The sequence below is a fragment of the Lacerta agilis genome, chromosome 3 (assembly GCF_009819535.1).
Source record: "Lacerta agilis isolate rLacAgi1 chromosome 3, rLacAgi1.pri, whole genome shotgun sequence".
Lineage (NCBI taxonomy): Eukaryota > Metazoa > Chordata > Lepidosauria > Squamata > Lacertidae > Lacerta > Lacerta agilis.
In genome coordinates this window covers 42227810-42247824 of record NC_046314.1, presented here as the reverse complement: position 1 = coordinate 42247824, position 20015 = coordinate 42227810, and the positions used below count along the sequence as shown (strand labels likewise).

Sequence of the window (20015 nt, the reverse complement as noted above, 5' to 3'; positions counted from 1 at the left end):
CCCAGTACATTTCTGAGCACAATTCAAAGTGTTGGTGCTGACCTTTAAAGCCCTAAACGGCCTTGGTCCTGTCTACTTGAAGGAGCGCTGAGACCTAGCACCGAGGGCCTTCTGGCAGTTCCCTCACTGCGAGAAGCAAAACTACAGGGAACCAGGCAGAGGGCCTTCTCGGTAGTGGTGCCCACCCTGTGGAACGCCCTCCCATCAGAAGTCAAAGAGATAAGCAACTACTTGACATTCAGAAAATACCTGAAGGCAGCCCTGTTTAGGGAAGTTTTTAATCTGTGATATTTTAATGTATTTTAATATTTGTTGGAAGCTGCCCAGATGGGCGGGGTACAATTATTATTATTATTATTATTATTATCATCATCATCATCATCATTCCCAAGATAATTTAGAATGCAGTACCACTGATACATTTAGTGCTCTATGTTTGATTGGAGTAATTATAAAAGTGGAGTGGCCATAGTTCTGTGAGAGCGCACATGGTTTTCCTGGAGAAGGGTCTTGGTTGGATCTCAAGTTAAAATAATTAATGGAAAGGAATGGAAAAATATCTGCCCGACACCTTGGAGAACCACAACCAATTTAGAATACATCCCAATCCTAAGAATACCTTCTGGGAATAAGATCCGTTTTATTTCAGAGGCCTGGTAAGCATTCTAAACCCAGCCTCAATTTCAGCAATATGCTAATAAGTCAGTACATAGACCATAGTCTATTTTTCAGTTTTTCATGCATATGTTGGAGAGTGGTAGAATGGGCATTTCCTGCCCCCACCCTGTATGTGAAGGTTAAGAATTATATTTTGATCCCTTTGAAGCAGTCTGGCAAATATCAAACAGTCTATTTAAACTATTCTAATCCATGGAGGAAGTGTGAAGTTTTCTCATGTTGTTTGGCAATCACATCCAAGGACAGTGTAATCCTCCAAGCTTCCCTTTGCCAGATGGATTAAATTATTTCATTTGTTGAGTTGAGAAACCAGCCAAGTGGGAATTTCCTTTGCGATTTCAGCCTGTATTGTCACAGCAATACACAAAATACTGGGTGAGAAGATGAAAAGTCAGGTCAGATTGTAAGTATGTGTCTTGTACATATTTTGCAGCCTTTTTCGAGAAGGAAACAACAGCACTGGGTAGGGTAGCTTTCAGACCAGTGACTTCTAAATTCCAGCTAATGATTATGAATACAGGACCAGGGGATAATACTTGTTCCAGCCTGGTATTGGCACATAACTCCTGAAGAAAAAGGTTCCTATGGTCAGACTTGGCAGTAGCACCCAACATATTGTGGAAAATGTTACGGTCAAAGGGCTCCAGAGAGCCTGCCATGGCTGATACCAGGATTTATTTATTTATTTTTATTTGAAAGAATATTTTTATTACTTTTTTGAATGATCTGGCAGCTGGTGATGAAGCAAATAAAAGGGGGGGATGGAGGTTGAAGAATGGGGGGGAGGGGTTCATTATGAGTGACTGGTCTACCTTGTAATCCGAGTGGGTGAGTTCAGGGCCGTCTTTAGCATATGTGCTGCCAGGGTGCAAAGATCCGCCCAGCGCCCCCAAATTTAGTTTAGCCCCCACATTAACTTTTATTTATGCTCATGTCAGACACCACGCTTACGCCTTACCTCTTGTTTACGAAAGAAGGGAGGAAAAAGAAACAAACTTTTTAATTTGCTCATTTATTTACAGTGCAATTATACTTCAGTATAAGTATTGTTTAGGCACCTACTTAGGAGAAACATCAGTCATGTCAAAGGTGCCGCTGACCCCGCTGCCGCATAGCAGCTCAATACAATACATAACATAATATTTTGATGTAAGAGTTAATTTCGCGTGCATGACGCTGTTGAGAATGACAAGCGCCGCCATTGTGAATGACAAGCGCCTCCGCTGGTGGGGCGCATCTTTGATAAATGAGCTCACAAAGTCAAAAGTCCTTTAGTGAAACAGTAGGTGTACATTTTGATAATACCTAGGTATACATGTATTTTGTTTTTCTAGCTTGATCAAAATTATTATTTCATAACAGGTAGATAGTTAAGAGCTTAGGTGACTTCAGCTGCGGGCGCCTGGCGTCCCCCCTGAATTCGGCGCCCGGGTGCCCCGCACCCCTTGCACCCCTGGGTAAAGACGGCCCTGGGTGAGCATACCAGGGCTAAACCGAAGTAAATAAATAGCCTTAGCCTCACATGTTTCTTGATCCTTTGCAAGTTCAGTCTCTCAAGAGTTATTCAGAGAGAGAGTTCTGTTGGAATAGCTGAAGAGTCATTTATTTTGCTTAAGTCCAACTCAGAATGCCTCCGTTTATCCACTCTTCCCTTTCAAATTGTAAAAGTACTAATCAAATTCTAATTCAAATCATATTCCTTTTTCTATTGAATCTTGCTGTTGCTTCTGTTTGAATCTTGTATTGGTTGGTTGTTCGTATTAAAGTCATAACAACTGTAGAAGGAACTTTGACTTAAATTCGGGCTGTTTGTCTCAAGTTTTGTTATTTAGCTATTCTTTTTCTTGTGTTGTTAATTGATTTGAGTGTTTGTTTGTTTGTGTGTGTGTTTCATACCCATAGCTTTGTCCCAAGTGATTTTTATAGCTGTAGTCTGCCTTATTAAGCCATTGTTATTACTGCTCTTCCTCTTCTTGTTAGCATTCACTATTGAAAGCAGCAAAGCATCACACAATACACATTTGGTCTTTTAGCATCATCATTGCACAGTCATACCCCTGTTGTTAGCAGTCCATTATGTCTGACCATGAGGCATGTCCAAGGTGCTGGCCGCAAACCATGATGGCTGATGCACTGGCCATTTGCCCCCCGCCCCAAGCTCAAGTACAGCTTCATTGTTATAGACAGGAGCAGTACACAGCATTGAGTTGCCAGTGGATCCTAGCTATTGCAAGTGGCAGCTGGGCAAGCAGAAAATTCCAGGGCGCTACATACTAGCAGCCCAGTCATGCTCTTGCACAGGGAGCACCAGTTGCTCTTACTCAAGAAAGAGGCAGAGTTAGAGAAATCAGACAGGAAGGGCAAGAGACACATGGAGCAGAGTAAGAACTCTCCCTCTTCCTCTCAGGCTTCCATGTTCCACTTCTCCCAAAATGTGGAAACAGCTTAAGCAGGTGACCATGGAGGATTCAAGGCGAAGCAAGTATGGATTCACAAGATCTAACTTTCTGGTGCCCACTCCAGCCTTCTTCTCAAATCAAAATACTTGGCTTGCTCTGTGCAGTACCACCTAAGAGTGGTACTTAATACCATTTGATTAGTGCTCACAAACAAAACCATAGGGAGGAACATGAAACCATTTTAGTTGTTCCTCCACCCTACCTGGACACCCCCACCCCACAATATAGATGCCTAGCACAAAAACTCTGGATCTATTTGTCTAATTTCCCATATCACTTATTTTCAGACTAATGGAGAGGGGGGACCTACTATGTAGGCCAGGCTTCCTCAACCTTGGCCCTCCAGATGTTTTTGGCCTACAACTCCTATGCTAGCAGGACCAGTGGTCAGGGATGATAGGAATTGTAGTCTCAAAACATCTGAAGGGTTGAGGTCGAGGAAGCCTGATGTAGGCTAAGGGATTTTTTCTTATCTTTTCTTTTTTACTTACTCCGAAACTGTAAGAGCAACCTTTGGGGAAACCCACTGGAGGCATCCTTCTGAAATTTGGTAGGATCCATCCCCTAAATTTAATCAAATTATGCTTCTTATAGACTTTTACTTAAAAAAAACAAAAAAAAAACTTTAATGATATGCAACACACACACACACACACACACACACACACACGGTGGACATATCTGCCTGTAATTTGACATGCTTTATCCATTATGGGGGGGGGGGCAAATTCCATCATCTTCCATAAAAAAGAAAGTTACAGCCTTTTAAAAAAATTCTGAACAATGAATTGGAAAGATTACAAAGTATGATTTTTCCAAAGCAGGTCCCAAGCCGAATTAGGCAGTCTTCAAAACAGGGTCCAAATCAAATATTGTGGTTCAATACACACACCCCTAATATAAACACAGTCTTTTTTTCTCTTCAAGTGTATTTTTAGCATATTCAATTTTAGTTTCATCTATTAAAACTAATTTGATAAATTGAGCATGATTTCATTATCTATGTGACAGACTTAAGAAATCTGCTATAATGATAGCATTGACAGGGCATCTTCCATTGTCAGGCAATGTTTATGTCAATCTGCTGGAGAGATGTGTTAACCGTGCATCGGTGTTTTGGTGAATGAGTTCACATTGACATTGTAATGGTGCGCTCTCTTCCCAGTGTCCAGCTGAAAATTCAGGAGTCTCTCTTAAAACATCATCTCGTCACAGAGATGCTGACAATGACAATGGGTTAGTGTGTCTCCTTGTCTAGATAAATGTCTTCTTAATTCAGATAAATAAACTTGCCTCATTTTTAAAATGATTATTCAAGCAAGCAAGCTTCTCAAAAGAAAAACGCTACCAGATCTTCAACTAAAGCAGATCTCTTTTTCAGCGATGCATGCTCTTTGATTTCAAACTGCATGCATTATTGGAAGGACATGATGGGACTGAACTTGAGCTGGAATTACACACAATGTGGGTCTGAAATATGACCTCATCTTTGCCTCCTTATTTGTTCATTTGTCTTACAAGTGTCAGAACGTTTGTAACAAATATATGGTCTAGTAGTTTACCACCGGAGATTAATCTGGAAGCATATTTTCCCGGTTTAATTAGAATTCATTTGCTTAATTGTCATTCTGATCCCATCAATTGCTGCCTTGCACTAACTTGAACAATGCTGTCTTTCGCTGTTTACACTTTAATTTAGATTTCTATTATGGTTTATGAGCAGTAATAAGGCTCTGCTTGAATATTCATTAGCTTTTGAATTGTGAACTATGGAAAGGTGCTTTCTCTTACCTTAATGACAGCAACGCAAGAGGGGACTGATCGGTGGTGACACTTGATTGGAGACATCCAGCACATTTGCTTATTGTTTATTGGCATGTCTTCTCCAAACAGCTCCCTCGCAAGTTAGCGGCGTAATGAAAGAGAAAGTGTTGCAAAGGAGTGTGGAGCTCTCCTGGCAGGAACCTGAGCATCCCAACGGTGTCATCACAGAATATGAAATCAAGTATTACGAGAAAGTAAGCACTACTCTGAAATGTACTACTCTTCCTTCTGCCGTGGGCAATGTTTTGTACAGACTGGGATTCCTTTAATCACTCGTGATTCTTCCTAACTGTTTTCTTTATTGTCATCATGTCTATATTATGCATGTTTTTTTTAAAGTATTTGAGGAAATAGAATAATAACAGTTAATCACCAGATAAATCAATCAAAATTCATTTATCAATGATGGCAAATTTAATTGGTAGGTCTGTGAGTTCAGAGCACACTTGTTCTTATTGTTTACTGCAACGTAGGGGAGGAACAAAGGTAGTCTAAAATGAATGAGAACTTATTAATTATTTCACAATGCCTTCAAAATTCAAGAACAGACCTATGTTTTTTAACATAGTTTGCAAAGTAATGTACATCCAATTGATTTATCAGTTAAAATGTAGGTGATTAATCCACTAAAATTATTTAATTGGTGACAGCCCTAATTATAATAGGCAGGCTTATGATATCATCTCATTCCAATATAAAGATTTTTCAATAATTTCTGTGGAAGAAAATGTCAGCTCAAAAGGAAGAGTCTTGTGCAAGCAGATATATATCTCTATCTCTATCTCTATCTATATCTATATAGTATAGATATATGTGGCAGGATACCAAATCTTGCTTCCCCCACAGATTTTTCCTGCAAAATTCTCCTCCCCACCTCTTTGTGTTCCTTGGTATAATGCTACTTGTGGAAGAAAAACATTACATTGGAACAAACTTCATATACCCTTTTATTCTTTCAAATTTATCTTCCAAATTTAGTAATAGTATAAATGCTGGCCTTTAGTGGGGTTACTTAGAAAAATTGGATCTGATGACCTACCTAGCTTTTCTATATTCTTTCCAGTTTGAGTGGAATAAATTATTTTCCTCAATTACATTTGCCAGCTCTTAGCTCTCAGGATCCCAAGCTGTTTTATAAATCTCATTGTGAGCATACATATGTTAGAATGATTTCCCAGTGATATATAGTATATCTACTGTCATAATGAAGAGGATGAAATCAAAATCTAATATAAATATATATGATTTATAAAAATAATGTAATGAATTCTAATAGCAATTATAAATAAATGATATATATCTATTTCTACCAAAGCAAAAGAATACAAACACAGTCTGTATTGTCAAAATATCAACACACTAAAAAAAATGCAGCTCATAAGATATCACAAAGCACAAAAAGGTCAACAAACCTTTTTTTAATTTTGAAAAAAACAAACTTGGTAAAATTATAATACACACAGGTATCACAAGTTAACAAAATTACCCCTTCACAGTATGTCACTAGTTTAAAGTTTTAAAAAACTAAACATTTCCAGTTAGAATATACATGTAAATAAAAAACATACTTTGTAACTATTTTCTGATCAAAATCTTTTTATTACTCCTCCATTTTTGTTGAGATTTGTTTTTCCTTTTTTTCTTTTGTACCACAGTAATATCTAGCAGGCAGTTTTACTTGGTAGCATTGAATTGCTCTAGCAGTTTGTATCTCACATATAGTAGAATAGCAAGTCTTTTCAGGTCTTAAATAAAGTGACAAATGTTATTTAAAGTGTTTTAATACAATTTTGACAAGTAGAAATGGAAGTGTGGAATTCCCTTATGTCTCCAAATCAGAGGTTTCTGGCCCAGTTTGTAAACTCAGGAAGCTGTACAGTTGATGGAAACTTCAGGGTTTTTTTTTTTTTTAGTGAAGTCATCTTTTTAGATATAAAATGCATTCACAGCTGAAGTCATGATACTTTGTTTTTCACAAATTAGCACTTGCCTTTCCACCCCATTCCTTTTTTCCTATTTTAGAAATAATTGATTAATTAAAAGAAGTAACAATTCTTTTCTTAAACCTGCGCATACAAAAACATATTTTAACTCACTTTGTGCTAAACTATAACTAAAATCTGGCAAATCTCTGTGGTTTAAAGGCCAGGTTTCTGTTGTCATCATCTGTTAATATAAAAAATACCCCAGCAAATAGTTAGCTTTGTAATCGTTTGTATTTAAAATAATTCATAAGATAAAATTAGTGTTTAAATAGGAAACATTTTCCCCCAACAAATACACATGTCTTTCCTTGAGAGGAGATCTACACAACATACCTGTATCAGTTCTATACCATGTTGCCATGGAAGAATCCTGGGAATTGTAGTTTGGTGATGTGCTGTGTATTTTCTACCAGTGATTCCTACCCTACCACAAACTACAATTCCCAGGATTTATTTGAGAGGATGACAGTTAAACCGATTTCAAGCGCTAGTGTAGAAATGGCTAAAGTTTTCATGTGAAGGTGGTGATCAAATAGTGACAAAACAAAGTGTGATCACTCTTCGATTACTTTAGCCACAACTCATGGTAAAGTTCTCTGTGAGCCCCACTGAAATTAATGGAAAGTAGGAGCTGAGAAGTGTTCTAGTGAAGCTTGCACAGAGAAACTTCCAAATGGGCTCCATCCTATAATAAAGGTAAAGGTACCGCAGACCATTAAATCCAGTCGCGGATGACTCTGGGGTCCAGCCTCATCTCGCTCTATAGGCCGAGGGAGCCGGCGTTTGTCCGCAGACAGATTCTGTGTCATGTGGCCAGCATGACTAAGCCGCTTCTGGTGAACCAGAGCAGCGCACGGAAACACCGTTTACCACAGCATAGACCACAGCACCACCCGCGTCCCTTCAATCCTATAATAGGTTCAGGTAATTTATGATTTAACCCAATCTTAGATTTTTCCATGTGTATATAGACATGGAAGCTGAATGCACTGACCAGCAGTTCACTAGTTATAGCAGACATGCAGATCCACACGTGTGCACAGTTGTCCACCCACAGAGCTCTTCTTAATTATTTATTTTTAACATTTATAGATCTTCCAATATGCCCTCTAGGTGGATCGTTTTAAAAATAATAATCATAAAACATAAACAAATAATTTAAAACACTAAGATTGATAGGGGGAAAGCCCAGTAAAACCAGAATCAGAACCACTCACAAGCAGCATAAAATAATTTTAATGCAGCATTAAAACTCAACTTATTTTTTTTTTTGTTCCAAATTTATTTTCTTTGTGCACATGCATATCTCCTGTAGCTCATGGACAGCTGTTACAGTCAGAGGACCTCCTTTTCCACATTGAATCTTCACCCAGAAGACACAGCAGGGTCATGTAGAATGACTTACTCTTTATCTGCCTAAATGAAAGTAAAAAATTATATGAAGGAACAATAAAATACCTCATTTTCAGAGGTCCAGGACAAGGTGGTAGGGAAGAAATATTGTGTGGAGATATAGCTTGCTGTGTTACTTAAAACCTGACTTAATACACTATTTGAGCCAACTGATGATCAGCCAACAGAAACTAAAGCATCATACATCATACAATGAAATACCAAAAGGCAACGACATTCCCAGAGCCCAGTAAGTAAGGCCTTGGGCTTTGAGAGGGAAGTGTGAGCCCTGGCGGCTTCTTTCAAAAGCTGAGCTGCCAAAAAACAAACAAACTGGGTGGGCAGGAATAAATAAATGAAGAGCAGAGCAGGGGAATCCATTTATTTCTTTATCTCCCCCCCCCCAAGGTTGTGATTGCATAAGCAAAGTGAGTGCAAGTTGCAGGTGTTTGTGTGTGGAGATGCTCTTTGTAACAAATTGAAATAAAGTGCCAGGACCAGTGGCTGTTAATATAGCAATTGGTGTAATAGAGCAAATTTGAAATTTCTGGTTTAAATACCATCCAATCATTTACCTTTGCTTTTCCAGGACCAAAGGGAGAGAACTTACTCAACAGTGAAAACCAGAGCCACCTCTGTGTCGGTGAATAATCTGAAACCAGGAACAGTATATGTTTTCCAGATTCGTGCATTTACTGCTGCTGGCTATGGAAATTATAGCCCCAGGCTAGATGTTGCTACACTAGAAGAAGCCACAGGTAAAAATTAATTGCATCTTCTTTTTAAAAATAATTTTTATTAATATTACATTATGACACTTTCTTCCTTTGTTTTTCTTTTTCCTTTCTACTTCACTTGTTTTCTTTTTCCTTGAGAAGCAAGCTTGTTTGATGTATGTCAGGTGTAAAACTTTAATTGTATCTTACGCCAATTAAGAGCATCAATATAAATGAAAACACTGTGTCTTGGTAAGAAGGGTTAGAATGGTACTTGGGGAGACAACAGTTGCCCTGTGAAAACAGCCCCTGGTTGAGTATGTATATGTCTTATTTTAATGAGCATCTTAATTCGTGGACCCCTCATTTCTTTCTTGAAAGCACATCAGTGGCACTTGTTTTCTGCCTCTCACCTGAAGTCTCAAGTCTGTCATTAGATGTCAGGCTGGCTCAGTGCCTAAGCCTGCAGGTGAGACCCAAATTAGTTATACCTCTCAACTGTCACCTCATAGTAACACCCACACCCTGAAAACTATGCCACAAGAACAGAGTGGCCTTATGCTTTGAATTCTCCATTGGAAAACTGCATGGATTGGAGATTTGTTTATTTCAATTTTTATTGATTGAACGTAAACATATGAGCAAACTAACACATAACTATACAATAACATATTCAGTATTTTTAAAAAAATCTAATTACAGAGATATTGTTACATATAGCCAAGTTTTTAAGATGAGTCTGTATAGCCCAACCACAATGAGGAATGAGTCATGGGAGGAGTATTTCTATGAATCTCTCTATTTATATAATCAAAAAAGGGAGACTATTCCACGGCTTCTCTCCAGACTACATGTCTGACCAGATGTTCATATAAAGCAATGCTATTTATTTTTTAAAGTATACATAATACACAATAATTCATTGTCTGGTGGGTTTATTTATTTAACACTTTTTTAAAAAGTTAATACTAAACTTCTCACCTCTTTGTTCCTAGTTAGCTATTGTCTCCCTATGACTCATGCTTCTTAAGGGTTTTTCTTCTTCTTCTGACATAAGTGACATGGCTTCTGGGGCCAGAACTTTTGTTATTGGATCTTAGCACAGTAAATAATTTACTGATACTGGAGATCTTCACACATAAGTCTTACTTATGTAACTTCAGTATGGGCCATTCTTTTCAGAATAGGAAGAAAACAAGTGAAAAGTCTGGATTATGTTCAGTTTTAGAAACAGTTGCTAACACGTGAGTGAGAGTTTGTAAAACGTACACTCATCGCTATTGCTTTTAGTACTTTTATTAATATGTAACAATTCCTAGCGGGAGCGAAGTGGTGAGACAATGTGACACTTCTCAAGCCTGCCAACTTGCACCTGCCAGGGCAGGAAGTAATGGGGAGCAACACATTTTCCTCCCTCTCAAGTGGTTCTTCTAAAAATAATAATCATCATCATCACCCCTCTTAAACCATTTGAGGAATTAAGACAGCTCCAGAATGAAGTAGATAACAGGCCCAATCGTGGAGTACCTTGAGGAAACATAGGAGCTTTTGGAGTCAATGAATTTAAGGATGCCCTAGTCCCACTCTCAGAACACTCCATTTTGAAATGTAATTCCAGTCACCGACAGCAGGAGATCTGCACCTGCAGCACTTTCAACAGGTGCATTGGGCAGGCTCTGCGGTGGGCATAACCACCCCTACCTCATAAACCCACTCCAGCCACTGAATCTGGGTGTTGAGATTTCTGCGCCTATCCTGAGTTTATTTAATCCACAGAGATTGCTAGTGCAAGTTACCGTGTTAAAGGTGATGGAAATAGATCTAAATCCATGATTGTTTAGTGCAGTTTTGAAATACTTGTAACTGGCAGTACAGTCCTCTGCATGTCTTCTCATAAATCAAGTCTGTTTAGTTCAGTGGGACTTATTCGCTGGTGAATTTGATTACAGCCTAACAATGCAACCCATGTTAAAAAGAAAGTTCAGCAGGACTTTCTGTTGTGTTATTGTGTATAGGATTGCAGCCTTCATCTGTATCTATCAACCTTTATAAATATTTCAATATTCTCATATCCCTTGCTGAGATTGCTGCTTCCCCACCCCTCAGATACCCTTGTGTGTGTTTAACAGCCATATGGCTGGGAAAAACCCAGTAGGCACCTTTTCCTAATATAAACATGTAGCGAGGGCAAAACTGCACATGTTGAATTTCTGTGCCTGTCAAACTGTACTTAGACTCAGGACCTTTGTCAGGATAATGCAACAGACCTGATCGTGGATAAGACATAAAATGTGTATCCTGCCTTTTGGGGTTAAAAAAAGAGATAACCTGTATCCCCACAATAGTCTCTAAAGTTGTAGAATCGTGCCAGAATCTGTTTCAGAACTGCATATTGGATTCATCTTTAACATTTTCTCTCTTCTTTTTCTTGTTGGCAGCCACTGCTGTCTCCAGTGAACAGAATCCTGTAATAATCATAGCTGTGGTAGCTGTGGCAGGCACTATCATTCTGGTCTTCATGGTTTTTGGCTTCATCATTGGACGAAGGTACTGCTTAAGATATTAAGACAGTTGTTAATAGCTAGTTTATATGAATTAAATTTTTAGAAATTTTTATTGGGCCAAGAATTGGCATTTGTAGGGTTTTCAATTTAAATATTGTAATATTTTCCACTCAAAACATGGTTTGGCTAAAAGCTTAGTTTTATTGATAGCTATTTCACTAAAATAGGACGCAGGTGGCGCTGTGGGTTAAACCACTAAGCCTAGGGCTTGCCGATCAGAAGATCGGCGGTTTGAATCCCCACAACGGGATGAGCTCCCGTTGTTCGGTCCCAGCTCCTGTCAACCTAGCAGTTCGAAAGCACGTCAGTGTGCAAGTAGATAAATAGGTACCGCTCAGGCGGGAAGGTAAATGGTGTTTTTTTGCGCTGCTCTGGTTTGCCAGAAGCGGCTTAGTCATGCTGTACGCCGGCTCCCTCGGCCAGTAAAGCGAAATGAGCGCTGCAACCCCAGAGTCGTCCGCGACTGGACCTAATGGTCAAGGTTCCCTTTACCTTTACCTTTATTTCACTAAAACATGACAGGGATGTTCCATGAACTTAAGCAACTAGAGTGATTGGTTATTTGAATTTGTTCATTGACTCTTCTGTAACATTTGTGACAAAGGCTAAGATCCCAAGGGCCTAACCCTAACCTCTGGGGACAAAGTGTAGGAAATCATAGAATTGTAGAGTTCCAGTCCAACTCCCTGCAATGCAGGAATCTCAACTAAAGCATTCATGACAGATGCCCCCACAATTTCTGCTTAAAAACCTCCAATGAGAGTCTACTACCTTCCAAGGTAGTAGAACAGCTCTTACCCTGAGAAAGTTCATCCTGATGTTTCGTTAGAATCTCCTTTCTTGTAACTTGAATCCATTGGGATTGGTCCTGGCCTCAGGAGGAGAAAACAAGCATGCTCCATCTTCCATGTGATAGCCCTCTAGATATTTGAAAATGGAACGCATTGGGTGGGTTGCTGTGTGGAAGCAACAATTCTTAATGTGTGTGCTGAAGTACTTCTCACGTATGGATCGGAAGGCAAATTCACTAAGTGGTTACTGAAACGCACCACTTCTCATACATGCACGCTTTCCAATGTGTGAGCCATAGCAGTATATGAGTTGTAATTAAGGATGAGTTTAAAACATACAAGAATTTTATATTTATACGTCCTCTTATATCCATTTCATATTTAGTTTTCACAATGTGGGGAAGGGGGAAATCAACATATAGTTATATATTATTTTTGTGAAAATGCCCTTTTCTTTTTTTACAGGCACTGTGGCTATAGCAAAGCTGATCAGGAAGGAGATGAAGAACTTTACTTTCATTGTAAGTGTTTTGCTGTTATTTCCCCCAAGAATTTCCAGGCCAATTATAATGCATTGGGACTGGCAGTAATAGAATAGACACAGTACTAAAACAACATTCTTGCAGAGGAACAACTATAATAAATTTTAAAATGCTGTGTAAACGGCAAGTATGAAGTTAAAAACTGTAAAAGAAGTATGACCTCTTCCAAAAGTACATAGAATAAAATCAACACTGTTCACATGGCAGATTTTATTGCTGTACATTTGGATGATATATAGTTGTCTCCAATCCACATTTTTCCTTTGGTTGCTTTTGAATAAGTGTTTCATAATATCCTAATGGTTCCCTCTGAGATTCTGTGATTGATTGCTGTTGGCCCAATAGCTATTTGATTTATTTTTATTATTTGTGCAGGAAAGTTAGGATTCATCCGTTGCCCAAGGCTTAAGGCAATTCAGTATAAACTATATTTCTAAATTTGTCCCAGTGATTAGCCAACATAATACTTATAGAACTTAGAATAGGCCAATCAACCAATTAGTATGTCAGTGCAATCTTGAGTTTATATATATATATAAATAAACCTGGTAAAATCAGCATTACATAGAAAAGGATCAGAAATACTTGCTCTCCAGCTGCTATGCTTAGTGAACTCAGAGCTGCCTAGATCCTGTTAAAGGTGATCTCTGTTGATAACATCACTTACATTTCAGCAGAAACATCTTGTAGTCACCTCTGTCTGCTCAATAAGGTTTTCCTCCCATAACAATATTTTGGGTATGATCAGATCCCAAATGATTGTCTGCATATAAAAACTAGTTGTTGATGAATTACATTGTTCTGCAATCAGAATGTGTAATTGATTGAAGAATTATAGCATACATTTAAGAGGGGAGAATAATTTTGAAATACACAAAATACACAATACACAATAGTTCCAACGTACTTTTGTTTTCTTTTGGGTCGTCCATCAGTTCCCACAGCACTCTCTGATGCTTTCTGGTGGTGATTCAATGAAAACTGATTGCAAGTTGTCTTTCCCATGGATTTCAATTTAAATCAATTCAAATCTCCTTTTTAAATCTGGTTACTTAATTAACAAATAGAGTGAGCAGTGCAAATTAGACTGATATTGGTTATTCAAACATGATTTGGTAAAAAATAAACTTTTATTTTTCCATTGTGCAGTGGAGGCTGGTCCTTTCAGGGTAATGGGGCACTGCCCCACCAGCCTCTGTCCTCATCCAACCACCACCTGTCTTTCTTCAGATGCCCAGTCCATGGGATGGCAGTCTCTGCTAGCTCCCTCCTCATCTGTCTCAATGTTCCCCTTGCAGAACTTGACAGGCTCCACTGCCATTGTGCCTCCAAAGAAGCTGTTCACTTGTAATAATAAGTCTTAAATTTGTTCCCTTCACATTAAATGGAAAAAAGATGCAAGATTAATTAACAGCCTATAGCCACCATTGTAGTACTGGTGCAGACATCCCATAGATTGTTGTAGTATTCACACTAATCAAGAATTTCCTCTACAAAGAGGCAAGCTATTTGTATGATTGATAAAGTCAAGAATTTCTGTGGGGCATCTAGAGTTACGATACACATATTAATATTTTAGGCTTCATCCACAAAATTGTTCCTGTGGGTACATCTAATTAATATTTCAGATACAGCCCAACAATCTTCCCCAGCATGTGTACTAGGCCTATGGTGATTTTAACTTTCCACTAGAGCCTCTTCCATTGCTTTGAATGCTCCTTGAGAGGTTCCCTGACTTTCAGCAGTGCAGTAGAAATAAAGGGCCTGAAAAATCCCTTTGGTTGTCTAGATCGGGGGTCAGCAACCTGCGGCTCCGGAGCCGCATGCGGCTCTCTGACAGGTCTCCCGCGGCTCCGGCATGCCCCCTTTCAATGCCCTTTCAATAATAATTAAATGGTTATCGGCAAAAACAAGGGTCAAAAAAACCATGAATAATCCGCATCAACGTTGAACAGCTGGGCGGTGTTTCTCAGCCCTCTCGGGGTTCCCGAGGACAGACCCAAGATTGATGTCCACCTTGACCACTCCCAGAGAGAGGAAGCGACTTCTTCACACCAATAAGCGTGTGGGGAGGGCTGAGCTTTTACCACCTCGGCGTGCCGATTGGCAGGACAGATCGCCCGCCTTGGCGCATAGGCTCGGAGCCGGGGCCTTACCACCGAGGTAGCCACTGAGGATGAAGGCGGGAGGCGGGCACGGGAGAGCGACGTTTCATCCGGCCAATGAGCCGCCGGGATGCCTGTTCCTGTTTGAAGGGGAACGTGCCAATGAGGGTGGCGTTAGGGCGGGGAGAAGAAGGAGCTGGGCTTTGCGAGTTATCGAGAGAGAGAGAGAGAAAAGAGTCGGGATAATAAAGGCGGTGGGAGGTGGCGGCGGCGATTGGAGCGGCCCCTGTCGGGCGGAATCCTTTTCAAAGCGGCCGCGCGGAGGGCGGAGCAGGCGGGCCAGGAGTCGCCGTGACGGGAGGGCGGTAATGGTCGCCGACAGGATGAAGTAGAGCTGCTTTGGGGCGGCAGCAGCGAAAATGTCCAGGCTGCTTCTGAAACCTCCGCCAACCGGTGCTTCGCCAGCACTCGCTGCGGGCGGTGTACATGCTCAACGACGGCCCCAAGGGTGGCTCGGGGCCCCGGAGCCCCGAGGCCAGCGCGCTGCAGTGCCTGGCGCGATTCCCCCCCCTCAAACCTGTTTTTGGCTTTTTGGCTTTTTGCCTTGCTCTCCCACCCCCCTCTCTTTTTCTTCCTCCCCTCCTTTTTTAATCCAAGGGGAGAAATCCCATTTTTAAAACAAACAAACAAACGAAAAACAAACAAACACCCCCCACAGCTGCTGCAGCCACTCTATTTGAATTTTTATTATTACCCTTTTCTCCCTCTATCCCCCCTTTTTCTTTTCTCTTCCCCTTTTGTTTTTGTTTTCAAAAAAAGGAAAAAGAAAAAGATTTCCCCCTTTATTTTTATTTTTTAAACTACTATATGTTTTTAATAGATATTCTCCCCACCCCACCCCCAATTTATATTTTTCCACCCCACTTTTCCATTCCCAACCCCCCTTTTTCTTTCTTTATTAGTTCGCTTGCCAACCTATCTTAGAGGGGGAAGCCCTCTCTCCCACCCACCACACCCCCCCAAAACAACTTTGAGCTGAACCCAAAAAAACGGGGGTAGATCACTGCTGAAAGTAGATCACAGTTTCTTGGGAGTTGGCCACCCCTGGTATAAGACATGTAACTAGAATAAAAAATTTTTTTAAAAACCAAGCAAATAATGATAATAACTACTGTAATAAAGCACTGCTATAATTATATATAATTTCCCTAAAATTTTGGTTTCATTCGCCTTTCCGTGCTGAAATGTCACAACCTGAACGACCATGGCTTGCCCCCCCCCCCCAGTTTTGATCCTGGGTACGCCCCTGAGTCAATGCAAAAAAGTAAGAACTTATTCTTGTTGTTTTTACTAATTATACTTTGCATTGGCTCCTATACGTTATTTATTATTATTACATTAAGGTAAGAAACAATATATGCAGCGTTATATTTGTTTTAAATGTCGCAATGGTTTTGCGGCTCCCAGTTTGTTTGTTTTCCTTTGGAAATGGGTCCAAGTGGCTCTTTGTGTCTTAAACCAGGGTTGCAGACCCCTGGTCTAGATGTTGAGTCACTGCCCTTTGGTCTTTACTCTTCCTTTTTACGTTGCAATGTATTTCTTTATTTAAAAGATTTACAACCTGTCTTTCAGAGCATCCTGCTCTCACAAAACAGTTTACAAAAGCAGTATAAAACATGGTGATGGTGATTATTATAATAATAATACTCAGGGCACACTGCCCTTACAAAACAGTTTAAAACACACAAACTGCAATAACTAGAACAGCAACAAAATGCCTACATCAAAAATATCTCCCTGGTAAGAAAAGAGAAACAATAAAGCATTGAAAAAGCACAACACATTTAAATCAGCCAAACACAGACTGGAATTAAAATGGGTAGTATTTGGCTAAGTTTAACTGACAGTAGACCAATTGAAACTAATGAACATGAGTAAATTAGCTCCATCAATTTGAATAGGGCCACTCTGAATAAAACTTGGTATTTAGCAAACACTTGAAGACCAGCCATAATAAGACCATGCGTATTTTCTGAAGAAATGGATCTCAGCTTGTAGTTAGTGGTAGGCTATTTTTTTTACAGTTAGGTTCACAATACTTCCCTTACAGCCTGGGTGCTATGAATCCATGTTTTGTACTGGTGCTTCCTGAAGCAAATGAGTGATTCATCAAAGGAAATGTTCGGTAATAGATTAAGAATCAGAGTGGCTGATAATAGCATCCTATTGAATACAGGGTCATTCTACAATTCAGCAAAAAAAGTCATTCAATACACTCAAGGGAAAGTTATTGTGAAGTCTAAATACAACCTTTCTGATTTATAATTTTCTTATCAATAAATTTAGGAGTTATTTTTTGCCTTGTAGATGAAGGTGAAGATATTTTAGCAATTTTTGCCACCATATCACCACAGTAGTTTTAATGTAACAAAGTGGCTGGTTGTCAGTGTTCTGTTTGTAGTAATTTATTACTGTGTGGAATTTGTTGCTAACATAGATTTTAATATTAGGGAGTAAATGAAGCGGCATTGAAAACGGTAGCCAAATAAGTGCTGTTCTGGCGGTTCCTTGGTGTTTAGTATTTGGTAATGCTCGGGTCAAATCAAGTTTTCTCTTTCACCTTTCCTCCTTTCATAAAATTTGATCAGCCTGAGTTCATTCATTTTCTCTAAGTCTAGATATGTCAATACTTAAATCACTTCATTAAACTACGGATTGAAACCATTCCTGCTCATTCAAGCCTTGCAGGGCACTTTACCTAAAAAATAGAAAATAGTAATAGCAATCAGGGTTATCACGTTCTGAGTGCATGTTGTTGTTTTAAAAATGAAGCATTTGCAAATATCCCACTGTTGAAATGAAGCTCCTCTGAAGGATTAAAATCTTAGTAACACCATCTTATTTTAGTTGTAGTGAGGCTCTTCATATCCTTAAAATACTTTAAGGTCTTTTCAATATTCCCTACCGAGTGATGTCTGAGAAAGAAATGAAATTAAGCATTTTTCCCCTTTACATGTGTCTATAGGGAAAGTGAAAGTGCTAGCTGGAGAATGCTTTTCCCCAGCATGCACTATTTTTAGATGATATGTTTTAGGGAAAGAAAATGTAAATAGGTTAACAGCCTAGTCTTAATAGTCAGAAACTGAAATTGAAAATAACACTTCATTCCTTCATTGTATTCCTTTCAAGAAATCTAGTTATCCAATATCTAGGGAAGCTTACAGTCTGTCAGAAAAGATTACCAACCATGAAGCCAACCCCAAAGTCTTACAATTTTCATCTTTACTCGACTACATTTTTAGAGCCTTTTGATAAAAAGCATAGTATTTAATTTGATATGATCATTGTTTCTGGGGAGAAACAAAACACAGTGTTGAAGCCACCGATGATTTCCAATTTTGCATCCTTTTGTTCCTGTGGTATACAGACAATTTTCTTATATGCTAAAACATCAGACTGAATTTTCACAGTAACCTGAAACAGCAATCCTTTTAACTAGCTTTCAGATCAGTGAATTTAATAGAATGTCCAGTCTTCCCATTCAATTCCCCCTCAACTTTGAATGATCCCAAGTGCTACGTTTTTAAAGGTATAACACAATGGAAGAGTTTAGTCGACCAATTGCAATTTACATTTTGTTTCCTCCTACCATTTTCTTTTAACAATGTCTTTGAATCTGAGGGAGCACTATTTCACGTTGGTATGCCAAGAAAGGGTTGGCCTGTCAAAATGTTTTATGACAGCTTGAATAAAGTACCATCAGAGACCCATTTACGATTCACAAGGTTACCTCCAATCCAGGCTCCTTATCGCAAGCACAAGAAGATGGCTCATTCTCCATCTGCTTGCTTGAGAGCACAATATAGGCACTTAACCTATTGTTTTCTGCTCTCTTTCCCTTCTGGTTGGGGACGTAAATAAAAAATGAGCCCTTATCAGCTCCAGAAGCTGAGCCATTATTATTATGATTAGCACTAAACCTATTGAAAAATACTGTGCAGCAAAAGTAACCTCTGGGGAAGATGTGAAATAATTTCTTGCAGATCCTCACTATGCCTATTCAGCTCCGTGGATGACCTCCACATCACTAGCATTCTTTTCCCATGGCATTATTTTTAATAATATAGCTGCTGCAGTTTGAAACATGTGATACCTGCTGAATATGCCATCCATGACTATTTCATTAAGACCTTTCTCAAAATTGATGGAATCTGTGTCTGAAAACTTCTTTTCTCAACCCCATATCTTGGTGATTAGGCCACTGTACTGTCTAGGAGAGAGCATTCTGCTTCTTGTATTTCATCCCTTAACCTCCCTACCACCACCACCACCACAAACAGACTGTGAGGTTCACGTAATGGTGCTTACGAGTAACGAAGCAGGAACCCAAACAGTCTTTTGGCAGTTTTATTGTGCAAACTATTAACAGTAGAGCTACAAAAAAAACATATCTGTCTCAGTCGCTGGCAGAATCCAGGAGTGGCCCCTTCCGGCTCCTTCCCCAGCATAAGAGCTTCGGCACCCCAAATCTCCTCCTACCCTCCTTGCGTTTCACCCCTCTGCGCAATTGGGGCAACGGAAATGGCGTGCTTCCCTCCTGACCAGCCAGACGAGGTGAGGTGCTGGGACTCTCAGCAGTATCCCCGAGCCCTCTCCTCTCCTGGCTGGCCCCTTCCCCTTCCTCCCCACTGGAGGTGTGGCTGCTCTTCACGCTGGAAGAGGTGCTGCTGTTCAAAGGGCGTCGGGGCTCTCTGTATGCTAACAGACCCTCCGTTTCCCTCAGCGGCCAGGTGGCAGTTCCCTGACACAGACAAACAAACCAGTGTGCTCAAACTACAGGTGTAACTGTGTCCCAAAGAAACAATGTAAACACACCACCTGCCCTATATTACTCATTTACTAATTAAATTTATATATCACCCTTTGTCCCAAAGGAGTCCAGAGCAGCAATTTATGGCT

General features: G+C 39.7%; 1 protein-coding gene across 3 annotated transcripts in view; it reads left to right on the top strand.

The window, feature by feature from the left end:
- EPHA7 (EPH receptor A7) overlaps nt 1-20015 on the top strand; it is a 168296-nt gene that overhangs the window by 128193 nt on the left and 20088 nt on the right. For all 3 annotated transcript variants that reach the window (XM_033143447.1, XM_033143446.1, XM_033143448.1), the window contains exons 6-9: nt 5031-5155; nt 8928-9096; nt 11493-11601; nt 12875-12930. In XM_033143447.1, coding sequence (XP_032999338.1) covers nt 5031-5155; nt 8928-9096; nt 11493-11601; nt 12875-12930 — 459 coding nt within the window. The remainder of the gene's footprint in view (nt 1-5030; nt 5156-8927; nt 9097-11492; nt 11602-12874; nt 12931-20015) is intronic.